The sequence below is a fragment of the Ostrea edulis genome, chromosome 1 (genome assembly GCF_947568905.1).
Source record: "Ostrea edulis chromosome 1, xbOstEdul1.1, whole genome shotgun sequence".
In the NCBI taxonomy this organism is placed as follows: Eukaryota; Metazoa; Mollusca; class Bivalvia; order Ostreida; family Ostreidae; genus Ostrea; species Ostrea edulis.
Genome location: NC_079164.1, coordinates 7457174 through 7471490, shown reverse-complemented (window position 1 = coordinate 7471490; position 14317 = coordinate 7457174). Strand labels below are relative to the sequence as shown.

Sequence of the window (14317 nt, the reverse complement as noted above, 5' to 3'; positions counted from 1 at the left end):
AAAACCACTGGGCCAATTTCACTCAAATTTGGCACAAATAATTCTTGGGTAAAGGGGATTCAAGTTTGTTCCAATGAAGGGTCATCTCCCTCGAAAGAGATAATTAAGAAAAAACAAATAGGGTAGGGTTATGTTAAAAAAAATCTCAACCACTGGGCCAGAAAAGTTGAAATTTACATCAAAGCTCTTTTGGCATATAGTAGATTCAGGTTTGTTTAAATCATGACCCCCTGGGGTAGGGTGGTACCACAACAGGGAATCAATGTTTTATATGCAGACTTATTGGAAAATATTTTAGAATCTTGTTCTCGAGAACGACAGGACCATGATTACTCATGTTGTTTTGTAAGCATACCTAGGTACTTCAGATTCAGTTTTGATTAAATTTTAGTCTTCTGAAGTAGGATGGGGCCACAATAGGGGATTGAAGTTTTATGAGGGAATGTATAGGGAACATCTTTTAAAAATTTCATTTCAACAACAGAAGGGTTATGATTAGTCAAAGTTTTTAACCTTGTGACATTGAGCTTGGTATGAATTACTTTTAGAAGTAACCCATTCAAAATCTTCTGAGCAATTTAAGGTAGGGTTTACGTAATTTGCAAATAGATTCTTAAGATCTTATTTCTTACATGATCTAATATATAAAAATGTTTTGTGTGGATTGGAAAAGACTATTTAAATTTTGGGCTTGAGGTTTTCATCTGCAGATTTGAAAAACTATTTCATATTTTTAAGTATATTTACTACCCAATTAAAGGTGAGTTTTTCGCTGTTTAAAGAATCAGGTCTGGAACAACAATAGAGTTCACCTGAAGGCCTGGCAGAGGGGCAGGATGGGTTTCCCTCTGGTGGACGCCGCAATGAGGCAGCTCTGGTTGGAGGGGTGGATCAATAACTACCTCAGGCATGTAGTGGCCTCCTTTCTCATCTCCTACCTGCGCATTCACTGGGTGGAGGGGTACAGGTGGTTCCAGGTAAACACCCAAACATTTGATCTCTTTTTACCTTCTAAACAAAAGATTGACTTCTGATATCTGGTGGCTTAGAATTATTTTGTAGCTTTGGAAACAGTTTTAAGCAAATGTTGAAAGTAAAACTGTTCCTCTTAGAGAATGCCAGTTTCTTATTATGTCTATGGCATTCAATGTGGTAAAGATTGTCCATCCATTAGAATTGATAGAATAGATATATTAGTTCAACTCACTTTTCAAAGTCTACCGATCAAATGAAAAATAACTTGTCAGATATTTCAGCAATGAACTTGACTAACTGTTTTATGTAACTAGCAATGAAACAAAAATTTTGTGTTTGTTCCGTATAGGATACCCTGCTGGATGCTGATGTCGCCATTAATGCTATGATGTGGCAGAATGGGGGCATGAGTGGGCTGGATCAGTGGAATTTTGTCATGCATCCCGTAGACGCCGCCTTGACTTGTGACCCCGATGGCACTTATGTCAGAAGATGGTGTCCGGAGATTTCCTCCCTCCCAAACGATTTCATACATCAGCCCTGGAAATGCCCACCCTCTATTCTGAGACGATGCTGTATAAAGCTAGGTTAGTGTTTTTCTGAGATGGTGCTGTGTAAAGCTAGGTTAGTGTTTTTCTGAGATGGTGCTATGGAAAGCTAGATTAGTGTTTTTCTGAGACGGTGCTGTGTAAAGCTAGGTTAGTGTTTTTCTGAGATGGTGCTGTGTTAAGCTTAGGTTAGTGTTTTTCTGAGATTGTTCTGTAGAAAGCTAGGTTAGTGTTTTTCTGAGACTGTGCTGTGTAAAGCTAGGTTAGTGTTTTTCTGAGACGGTGTTGTGTAAAGCTAGGTTAGTGTTTTTCTGAGACTGTGCTGTGTAAAGCTAGGTTAGTGTTTTTCTGAGACGGTAAAGCTAGGTTAGTGTTTTTCTGAGACGGTGATGTGTAAAGCTAAGTTAGTGTTTTTCTGAGACGGTGTTGTGTAAAGCTAGGTTAGTGTTTTTCTGAGACTGTGCTGTGTAAAGCTAGGTTAGTGTTTTTCTGAGACGGTAAAGCTAGGTTAGTGTTTTTCTGAGACGGTGATGTGTAAAGCTAGGTTAGTGTTTTTCTGAGACGGTGATGTGTAAAGCTAGGTTAGTGTTTTTCTGAGACGGTGATGTGTAAAGCTAGGTTAGTGTTTTTCTGAGACGGTGATGTGTTAAGCTTAGGTTAGTGTTTTTCTGAGACTGTGCTGTGTGAAGCTAGGTTAGTGTTTTTCTGAGACGGTGCTGTGTAAAGCTGGGTTAGTGCTTGGGGATTCAATTTTATACTGGTTTCTCTGTGAACTAAACACAAGCACTGACATTTTAACTGTAGGGAAGAGAGATAAAACCCATTAAGTCATGTGACTAGAAGTTTTCATTTCATTGGTTTATGAAGATGTACACATATCTGATATAACAAAATATTGTCAAATCTAAATGACATGGTAGGATGGAGCTGAGTAATCTCAGTTATTATCTAGATGAATCCAAAATATTGGGGTTCAAATAAAAAAAGGATGATGCTAAATTGAGTTATCTTTCCATTATCTGTACTTGGACAATAGGATCAGTTTTATTTCTGTTAGATCATTTAATAGACAATGGAAAACATAATTAAAAAGTATCCTATCAAATGTAAAAATTTCATTTAAAACTATCTTATCCTTTTAACTTGATTAAAGTGTGGTTCTTTTATCTTATAAATTGGCAATATTAAATTTCATCATATTTTCCCAAGATTTGTTTTAGATAAATTCTTGCAGGGTGATTTAAATGGTTAATGTTCACCTATAGAATTGTGGAATATTAAAGTACAAAATTCACTGGTTTATGTATTCTGTATTCCTAAGTATACATATAATATCAAAATGTAACAAAATTCACTGGTTTATGGCTTTCCATTTTTACATTTATTCCTCTTCAAAGATATCTCATGGACTTATTAAAGTTAGAAGACATATTCTAAAGTTTATAAGATATCTTATATTTTTTCTTTATAAGATATCCCGTTAAATATGAGATGTCTTATATAAGTATACAAGATACCTCATAAAGTATAAAAGATATCTTCATTACTTTTTTGATATAATATATCTCATAAAGTTTATAAGATATTCATACCTCTTATAAATTTTACAAGATATCTCATATAAACTTTATAAGATGCCTTGTTTAATATGCAAAATATCTTATTGAATTTATGAGATATCTTATATAGTTTATAAGGTATATTTTATGAGATATCTTATAAATTGCAAATTATATGAGATATCTTATACGATTTATTAGATATCTTATCGAAAATAGAAAATATAGATTATATAAGATATTTTTATAGAGAAATAAATATAAATATGGCGTGTCACACGTGTCACTGACATAGCCAAGTATACATATCAAAATGTAACGAAATTCACTGTTATGTGAATATATGCTACGTTTATTAAAGAAATTATAATAATCATTCATATTTTGTCCTGATCAACAATTGGAAGACATTTCTGATTGTTTGTTTGTTTTAGTCCCGTCAAGAATTGTTCACTCATAATGAGACGTCACCAGCTGTAAGTGAAGTAGCACACATTTAGACCTACGCTTAGCGCTCAGGGCCGTAGCAGTGAGGGTTCTTTAACGTGCCAACCCCTGCCGAGACACGGGACCTCCGTTTTTAAGGTCATATCCGAAAGACCTGTGATTCTCACTTGAAAATGCTGAGCGTTTGGCAAAGGAACAATCACTACCTATTTTAATGTCAGAAGTTTGACAATTACATGGCACGAGCTCGAACTCATGACCTCCCGACAAACTTCCGCCAGAGTTCGTTTTCACGCACGCAGAGAACTATGGGAAGTATGGACCTCCCGGTTAAGTTGAGAACGCTCTACTACTAAGCTACCGCGACCGGTCGAAGACATTTCTGAGACGACGTGAAACCTTATCATGCAATTTCCGATATCAGCCATGACACTAGTGTTAATGTAAGTGTAAAGTAGCAAAGTTATCATATAGTTTACTTTGTCAGTTTACGGCCAACCTCTCTATAGTATGCAAGGCGAAGATAACGAACAGTGATCAATCTCATTACTCCTATAAGCAATACAAAATAGATAGTTGGGCAAACACAGACCCCTGGATATACCAGAGATCAGTATACACGGCCGTGGTGCTCTCTCTATAGTACACGCAAAACTTTTACATGGTCGCGGCGCTCTTTCTATAGTACACACTATACACACGGAAGTTTTACACGGCCGTGGCGCTCTTTCTATAGTATACACTATACACATGGAAGTTTTACACGGCCGTGGCGCTCTTTCTATAGTTCACACTATACACACGGAAGTTTTACACGGCCGCGGCGCTCTTTCTATAGTATACACTATACATACGGAAGTTTTACACGGCCGCGGCGCTCTTTCTATAGTTCACACTATACACACGGAAGTTTTACACGGCCGCGGCGCTCTTTCTATAGTATACACTATACACATGGAAGTTTTACACGGCCGTGGCGCTCTTTCTATAGTATACACTATACACACGGAAGTTTACACGGCCGCGGCGCTCTTTCTATAGTATACACTCTTTCTACTTGTAATGAATGTTTTGTCATTGTTTTATTCAGAAGTAGTGTACACTAGACTATGATCATTTATTATGTACTTTATTTACAATGATCAATAATTGATAGTTTGTTTTTTTCTATACTAGTATATTCGTTTCTTGTTTACGTTACTAGATACAGATGTTCTGCTGGGTTTTTTTTTCTATACTAGTAGGTTAGATATTCGTTTCTTATTTACGTTACTAGATACAGATGTTCTGCTGGGGTTTTTTCTATACTAGTAGGTTAGATATTCGTTTCTTATTTACGTTACTAGATACAGATGTTCTGCTGGGGTTTTTTCTATACTAGTAGGTTACATATTCGTTACTAGATACAGATGTTCTGCTGGGTTTTTTTTTCTATACTAGTAGGTTAGATATTCGTTTCTTATTTACGTTACTAGATACAGATGTTCTGCTGTGTTTTTTTCTATACTAGTAGGTTAGATATTCGTTACTAGATACAGATGTTCTGCTGTGTTTTTTTCTATACTAGTAGGTTAGATATTCGTTTCTTATTTACGTTACTAGATACAGATGTTCTGCTGAGTTTTTTTCTATACTAGTAGGTTAGATATTCGTTACTAGATACAGATGTTCTGCTGGGTTTTTTTCTATACTAGTAGGTTAGATATTCGTTACTAGATACAGATGTTCTGCTGGGTTTTTTTCTATACTAGTAGGTTAGATATTCGTTACTAGATACAGATGTTCTGTTGGGTTTTTTTCTATACTAGTAGGTTAGATATTCGTTACTAGATACAAATGTTCTGTTGGTTTTTTTTCTATACTAGTAGGTTAGATATTCGTTTCTTATTTACGTTACTAGATACAGATGTTCTGCTGTGTTTTTTTCTATACTAGTAGGTTAGATATTCGTTACTAGATACAGATGTTCTGCTGGGTTTTTTTTTCTATACTAGTAGGTTAGATATTCGTTACTAGATACAAATGTTCTGTTGGTTTTTTTTCTATACTAGTAGGTTAGATATTCGTTACTAGATACAAATGTTCTGTTGGTTTTTTTTCTATACTAGTAGGTTAGATATTCGTTTCTTATTTACGTTACTAGATACAGGTGTTCTGCTGTTTGGTTTTTTTCTATACTAGTAGGTTAGATATTCGTTTCTTATTTACGTTACTAGATACAGATGTTCTGCTGGGGTTTTTTCTATACTAGTAGGTTAGATATTCGTTACTAGATACAGATGTTCTGCTGGGTTTTTTTCTATACTAGTAGGTTAGATATTCGTTTCTTGTTTACGTTACTAGATACAGATGTTCTGCTGGGTTTTTTTCTATACTAGTAGGTTAGATATTCGTTACTAGATACAGATGTTCTGCTGGGGTTTTTTTTCTATACTAGTAGGTTAGATATTCGTTACTAGATACAGATGTTCTGCTGGGTTTTTTTCTATACTAGTAGGTTAGATATTCGTTACTAGATACAGATGTTCTGCTGGGTTTTTTCTATACTAGTAGGTTAGATATTCGTTACTAGATACAGATGTTCTGCTGGGTTTTTTTCTATACTAGTAGGTTAGATATTCGTTACTAGATACAGATGTTCTGTTGGGTTTTTTTCTATACTAGTAGGTTAGATATTCGTTACTAGATACAAATGTTCTGTTGGTTTTTTTTCTATACTAGTAGGTTAGATATTCGTTTCTTATTTACGTTACTAGATACAGATGTTCTGCTGGGGTTTTTTCTATACTAGTAGGTTAGATATTCGTTACTAGATACAGATGTTCTGCTGTTGTTTTTTTTCTATACTAGTAGGTTACATATTCGTTACTAGATACAGATGTTCTGCTGGGGTTTTTTCTATACTAGTAGGTTAGATATTCGTTACTAGATACAGATGTTCTGCTGGGTTTTTTTCTATACTAGTAGGTTATATATTCGTTACTAGATACAGATGTTCTGCTGGGTTTTTTCTATACTAGTAGGTTAGATATTCGTTACTAGATACAGATGTTCTGCTGGGTTTTTTTCTATACTAGTAGGTTAGATATTCGTTACTAGATACAGATGTTCTGCTGTTTGGTTTTTTTCTATACTAGTAGGTTAGATATTCGTTTCTTATTTACGTTACTAGATACAGATGTTCTGCTGGGGTTTTTTCTATACTAGTAGGTTAGATATTCGTTTCTTATTTACGTTACTAGATACAGGTGTTCTGCTGTTTGGTTTTTTTCTATACTAGTAGGTTAGATATTCGTTACTAGATACAGATGTTCTGCTGGGTTTTTTTTTCTATACTAGTAGGTTAGATATTCGTTACTAGATACAGATGTTCTGTTGGGTTTTTTTCTATACTAGTAGGTTAGATATTCGTTACTAGATACAAATGTTCTGTTGGTTTTTTTTCTATACTAGTAGGTTAGATATTCGTTTCTTATTTACGTTACTAGATACAGATGTTCTGCTGGGGTTTTTTCTATACTAGTAGGTTAGATATTCGTTACTAGATACAGATGTTCTGCTGTTTTTTTTTTTCTATACTAGTAGGTTACATATTCGTTACTAGATACAGATGTTCTGCTGGGGTTTTTTCTATACTAGTAGGTTAGATATTCGTTACTAGATACAGATGTTCTGCTGGGTTTTTTTCTATACTAGTAGGTTAGATATTCGTTTCTTGTTTACGTTACTAGATACAGATGTTCTGCTGGGGTTTTTTCTATACTAGTAGGTTAGATATTCGTTACTAGATACAGATGTTCTGCTGGGTTTTTTTTTCTATACTAGTAGGTTAGATATTCGTTACTAGATACAGCTGTTCTGCTGGGGTTTTTTCTATACTAGTAGGTTAGATATTCGTTACTAGATACAGATGTTCTGCTGGGTTTTTTTCTATACTAGTAGGTTAGATATTCGTTACTAGATACAGATGTTCTGCTGGGGTTTTTTTTCTATACTAGTAGGTTAGATATTCGTTACTAGATACAGATGTTCTGCTGGGGTTTTTTCTATACTAGTAGGTTAGATATTCGTTACTAGATACAGATGTTCTGCTGGGTTTTTTCTATACTAGTAGGTTAGATATTCGTTACTAGATACAGATGTTCTGCTGGGTTTTTTTCTATACTAGTAGGTTAGATATTCGTTTCTTATTTACGTTACTAGATACAGATGTTCTGCTGAGTTTTTTTCTATACTAGTAGGTTAGATATTCGTTACTAGATACAGATGTTCTGCTGGGTTTTTTTTCTATACTAGTAGGTTAGATATTCGTTACTAGATACAGATGTTCTGCTGTGTTTTTTTCTATACTAGTAGGTTAGATATTCGTTTCTTTTTTACGTTACTAGATACAGATGTTCTGCTGAGTTTTTTTCTATACTAGTAGGTTAGATATTCGTTACTAGATACAGATGTTCTGCTGGGTTTATTTTTCTATACTAGTAGGTTAGATATTCGTTACTAGATACAGATGTTCTGCTGGGTTTTTTTTTCTATACTAGTAGGTTAGATATTCGTTACTAGATACAGATGTTCTGCTGGGTTTTTTTCTATACTAGTAGGTTAGATATTCGTTACTAGATACAGATGTTCTGCTGGGTTTTTTTTTCTATACTAGTAGGTTAGATATTCGTTACTAGATACAGATGTTCTGCTGGGTTTTTTTTTCTATACTAGTAGGTTAGATATTCGTTACTAGATACAGATGTTCTGCTGGGTTTTTTTCTATACTAGTAGGTTAGATATTCGTTACTAGATACATATGTTCTGCTGGTTTTTTTTCTATACTAGTAGGTTAGATATTCGTTACTAGATACAGATGTTCTGTTGGGTTTTTTTCTATACTAGTAGGTTAGATATTCGTTACTAGATACAAATGTTCTGTTGGGTTTTTTTCTATACTAGTAGGTTAGATATTCGTTTCTTATTTACGTTACTAGATACAGATGTTCTGCTGGGGTTTTTTCTATACTAGTAGGTTAGATATTCGTTACTAGATACAGATGTTCTGCTGGGTTTTTTTTTCTATACTAGTAGGTTAGATATTCGTTTCTTATTTACGTTACTAGATACAGATGTTCTGCTGGGTTTTTTTTCTATACTAGTAGGTTAGATATTCGTTACTAGATACAGATGTTCTGCTGGGTTTTTTTCTATACTAGTAGGTTAGATATTCGTTACTAGATACAGATGTTCTGCTGGGTTTTTTTCTATACTAGTAGGTTAGATATTCGTTACTAGATACAGATGTTCTGCTGGGTTTTTTTCTATACTAGTAGGTTAGATATTCGTTACTAGATACAGATGTTCTGCTGGGTTTTTTTTTCTATACTAGTAGGTTAGATATTCGTTACTAGATACAGATGTTCTGCTGGGTTTTTTTCTATACTAGTAGGTTAGATATTCGTTACTAGATACAGATGTTCTGCTGGGTTTTTTCTATACTAGTAGGTTAGATATTCGTTACTAGATACAGATGTTCTGCTGGGTTTTTTTCTATACTAGTAGGTTAGATATTCGTTTCTTATTTACGTTACTAGATACAGATGTTCTGCTGAGTTTTTTTCTATACTAGTAGGTTAGATATTCGTTACTAGATACAGATGTTCTGCTGGTTTTTTTTTTCTATACTAGTAGGTTAGATATTCGTTACTAGATACAGATGTTCTGCTGTGTTTTTTTCTATACTAGTAGGTTAGATATTCGTTTCTTATTTACGTTACTAGATACAGATGTTCTGCTGAGTTTTTTTCTATACTAGTAGGTTAGATATTCGTTACTAGATACAGATGTTCTGCTGGGTTTATTTTTCTATACTAGTAGGTTAGATATTCGTTACTAGATACAGATGTTCTGCTGGGTTTTTTTTTCTATACTAGTAGGTTAGATATTCGTTACTAGATACAGATGTTCTGCTGTGTTTTTTTCTATACTAGTAGGTTAGATATTCGTTACTAGATACAGATGTTCTGCTGGGTTTTTTTTTCTATACTAGTAGGTTAGATATTCGTTACTAGATACAGATGTTCTGCTGGGTTTTTTTCTATACTAGTAGGTTAGATATTCGTTACTAGATACAGATGTTCTGCTGGGTTTTTTTTTCTATACTAGTAGGTTAGATATTCGTTACTAGATACAGATGTTCTGCTGTGTTTTACAGCGTGTTGATTTCTTTGTATGTATCACAAATAATTTTTATTACAGATCTGTTACTGATTAAAACAAAACTTACAGATCATTTATTTCAAGGGGAAATTAACAGATAGGAGCTACAAATGTTTATCACAGAGAAAACAGTTGGGAATGTTCATTTGAAGTCCGCTTAGCACACGTGGATGGTCACGTGGTTTAGTGAAAGATATATATCATGTTCTGATGCATGTATTATCATTTTCGATGTCACAAGAGGTTGTGTGCAGTGCACATAGATGTATCACTTGATTGATTGATTGTTTGTTTGTTATACGTCCGGTCGAGAGTTTTTCATTCACATTGAGACGTCACCAGCGTGAAGTACCACAAATTTAGACCTATGCCTGGCGCTCAGGGCCGTAACAGTGAGGGTTCTTTAAGTAACGTACTAACACCTCCCGCGGCACGAGACCTCCGTTTTTAAGGTCATATCCGAAAGACCCGTGATTCTCACTTCCAAATGCCGAGCGTTTGGTGAAAGAGCGATCACTACCTATTTCAGCGGTATAGGTTTGTCGCGGTCCTGGTACGAGCGGGGCCCGAACTCACGACCTCCCGGTTACGAAGCGAACGCTTTACCACTGAGGTACCGCGACTGGTGTATCACTTGAAACCATGTGTAGTGTACAATGTACAGCGTGTATATATCATTACAATGTACAGCGTGTATATATCATTACAATGTACAGCGTGTATATATCATTAAATGTTTGTGTAAATTGTACACATTTATGACATTCGGTGACAAAAAGGACTTCTTCCCTAGAGTTGTTACTTTCCAGTTGTAAGTTTGTCAGCATTTGTTTGTATATTCAAATCAGTGGAGATGAACTGGAATGCATGCTCTGTCGTACTGCCACAATCCTCCAGATCTATGTGTTAAGCGGTATTCTGTCGTTCCACAATCATCCAGATATATATGTTTTGAGCGGCATTGAATTTACATTACTCTGTTTTATATTTACAGGAGAAACGTATCCTGAACGGATCATCACGGATCTGGAGGGAGCCAGGGAGCAGTCATTAGCGGACGTTGTTGCTGTCCGTAAGAAACACCCGGAGTACGTAGACAGACGATCCGGAAACGACCTGGTGTCGCTCCCTAACGGTATGTGTCTCCCAGTCATCACGAGAATGGAGTTCAAATACAAGCTTCACCACCCCGAGGCTAGAGACAACCCCCACACGGCCGTGCTTAGAGGGTACCGTTCCCGGAAGAGAGACGAGGCCATTGCCTTTGCCAATGAAAGAGACTTTATGGCTAGCACTATGAAAGAATGTGTACAGATGAACGAACGGAAATTTAGAGCGACTAAACTTCAAGTACTTTCATGACAAAGTAGAGGGGTTTTTTTTCTCTTGGCTTGGGTTACCTTCACACCTTAGCGAACATAACTGTATTGAGTGTAGGGGCTTTTGTGATATAATTCAATAAAGATATGAAACATTGCAGTGGTAGTCATGTATTTAGGAAAACCATCAATAGATGCTATAAAGTTTGCGCTATGTTTTAAAATATTAAAAGTTAGATATCATATTTTCTAACCAGCTGTTCAACAAATGGACTGAAGAATCCAACATATGAAACAAATTCGGCACACATGCAGCAATATTTGGTGAACGATTGAAAACTGCATTCCTTCAGACACGTAATGACACGCGGAGTGTTCGATGACTACCAACACAGCTTGATTTAACCTATGCACAGTCTGTGGAGATTATCACGTGCTATCACTGACATTTACGTGGGTCGCGGGTTCGATTCTAAATGTCTTTCAATTCTTGATGTCCAGACAACTTCTCTGCTTTTCATTAGTCGTGTCACATCCCGCGTTTAAGGGCCATCAAAGTCCGCTATATCACCGTAAGCCTAAAGCTGACGGGGGACTATCCATTGTGTGTTTTTGAAAAGGAAGTGTCAATTTCAATCTGTTGTGACTCCTTAAACCACCATTAATAATGTTTTGGAAGCAGTAAACGTCCCTTTCTATTCTCAGCATGGATTTTAAGATTACGAGAAGTCGTTTTTAGCAGACGTAGATTGTGTGTGTGTAGAATACATGATGAAGTTCTGACAGAGCGTAATGGAAATTGGCTTCCTTGTTACACAACAACGGAACATTTAGATTTTGATTTACGAGTCCCTGTACGTATAATGTTACAGGTTTCAATTCACTTGCAAGGGTAAATTGAGAAATTAACGCCGGATATCTAAAATCATGTTGATTTTCATTAGGATAACGATTATGAATGAACAGATATAGCACAATATATCTATAGGCGTCTTACAAACGGGATACTGCGGACGTACCTTCACCCAATTAGCAGACAATTAAAACACAAAACCGTTAATTTCCGGTCCCGTAATTTCATATCGGGGGGGGGGGGGGGGGGGGGGGAAACTCCGCTGGCGTCTACAATATAATCTTTTGATTACTTGATTACACCTAATTTACAAGGTAATCCAAGTTCACAAAGTTGTACATCGGTCTTTCCCTTGTCCATTTCCTACCCGGAAAAGCAGCCCCCCCCCCCCTTCATGGGAACCTGGCTATGTAGGAAGGCCTCTCCCTCTATTATAGCCAAATTTCTCCCACGAAAATTTTGCCATACAGTATTCCGGTTAAGTTTATGGAGGGTCGTTTTTTGGCAGAAACTAGCAAGATTTGAAAAGACATTAAATTCTGATCATTGTGAAATCAGCCCACTAAGTTTCATTGCAACAGCTCAAATATAAGACCACATGGCGTATTTCATAGAATATGTGAATTTGTGACCTTGCTATTCAAAATTTCCAACCCAAGATCATTATCGTTTTAGCTGAGCTGAAAGCTCAAGTAAGCTTTTCTGATAACCTGTTGTCCGTCTGTCTGTAAACTTTTTACATTATCGACTTCTTCTTCAGAACCACTTGGTCAATTTCAACAAAAAATGGAAAATGCACCCTTGGGTGAAAGTCTTGCAAGTTTGTTCAAATGAAGAGCCATGCTATCTTTAAAGGGAAACGCAAAAACAGGATGGGGTCATTTAAAAATCTTCTCAAGAACCACTGGTCCAGAAGAGCTGAAATTTATATGAAAGCTTCTTGGCATAGTGCAGATTCTAGTTTGTTAAAACCATGACCCCTGGGGGTAGGTTGGGGTACAATAGGGGATCAAAGTTTTACAAGCGAATATATAGGAAAAATCAATTTTTGAAAATCTTCTCAAGAACCACAGCAAAGTACAAATTTTCATGAAAGCTTCCTGACATAGTGCAGATTCAAGTTTTTTTTTAAATCATGGCCCCCGGGGGTAGGATGGGCCACTATTGGGGATCAAAGTTTTACATACAAGTATATAAGGTAAATCTTTAAAAATCTTCTTCTCAAGAACCACTGGGTCAGAAAAGTTTACATTTACATGAAAGCTTCCTGACATAGTTCAGATTTAAGTATGTAAAAACCATGACCCCCGGAGGTAGGTTGGGGCCACAATAGGGATCAAAGTTTTACATGTCAATATACATGTATAGGGAAAATCTTTATATATGGGCCAAGGTGACTCAGGTGAGCGATGTGGCCCATGGGTCTCTTGTTTTCTGTTATATCATGTTTTATTTTATATATCAGGTATTATACAGAGATGTTGTTTTAATTTTCACTAAAAACTCGAAGAGAATTAAATATATCATTTCGAATTTTCTACAGTGGTCTTTGATTTATTAATAGGGTCTTATCCGAATCATAAGGATTCTTGATTATCATATAAATTTCATTGCAATGTTAAATGACCTCTAAAGACTAAGATATGTGTTACGACAGACGAACAGGCCTAAAATAATGAATAAATGTTAATTCGGTAGATACATACATACAACTATGCATACATAAATACCAAGGATAACCCATGGAAGCTTAATTCCAATGGGGTCCTTTGATTCACATATGTTGCCGCTAGGGAGCAGGTTTAGTTGATTGGTTGATGGTATCTTAACTTGTTTAACGTCCCTCTCGAGAATTTTCACTCATATGGAGACGTCACCAAGACCGGTGAAGGGCTTCAAATTTAGCCCTATTCTCGGCTCTTACGGCCATTAAGCAGTGACATTCACACCTGATGCCGAGCGTTTGGCGATGGAACTGTCACTACCTATTTTAACGACTTAGGTCTGTCGCGGTTGGGATTCGAACCCCGGCCTTCAGCATGCGGGGTGAACGCTCTAACCTCTCGGCCACCGCGGCAGTCTCTATCCTTCTGTGTTTAGTAAAATATCTGACGACCTATTGTATATATTATTATATATACCTTGTATACTATTACCTCTATCTCACTATGTTATATGTTTATGAATATCTGACGACCTATTGTATATATTATTATATATACCTTGTATACTATTACCTCTATCTCACTATGTTATATGTTTATGAATATCTGATGACCTATTGTATATATTATATATGTTACATGTTTGTACCTCGTGTACCATTTTAACATGAATCTAATGGAATGGAAATGATTATCAACTGTAGGAAATGGTAATCTAAACGACGCCGTCTGGTACAAAGTACATGAC

The 14317-nt window shown here is 35.9% G+C and overlaps 1 protein-coding gene and 1 long non-coding RNA gene across 2 annotated transcripts in view; both read left to right on the top strand.

Annotated features, from left to right (window-relative positions):
- LOC125664276 (deoxyribodipyrimidine photo-lyase-like) overlaps positions 1–11212 on the top strand; it is a 16830-nt gene extending 5618 nt beyond the window's left edge. The window contains exons 4-6 of the mRNA XM_048896966.2: positions 783–977; positions 1325–1562; positions 10728–11212. Coding sequence (XP_048752923.2) covers positions 783–977; positions 1325–1562; positions 10728–11095 — 801 coding nt within the window. The 3' untranslated portion in view covers positions 11096–11212. The remainder of the gene's footprint in view (positions 1–782; positions 978–1324; positions 1563–10727) is intronic.
- LOC125664277 (uncharacterized) lies at positions 6396–10718 on the top strand. Its single transcript, XR_008799547.1, has 3 exons — positions 6396–6439; positions 6670–6812; positions 7229–10718. It is a non-coding gene; the product is annotated as an uncharacterized LOC125664277 (long non-coding RNA).
- Positions 11213–14317: the final 3105 nt, after the last annotated feature.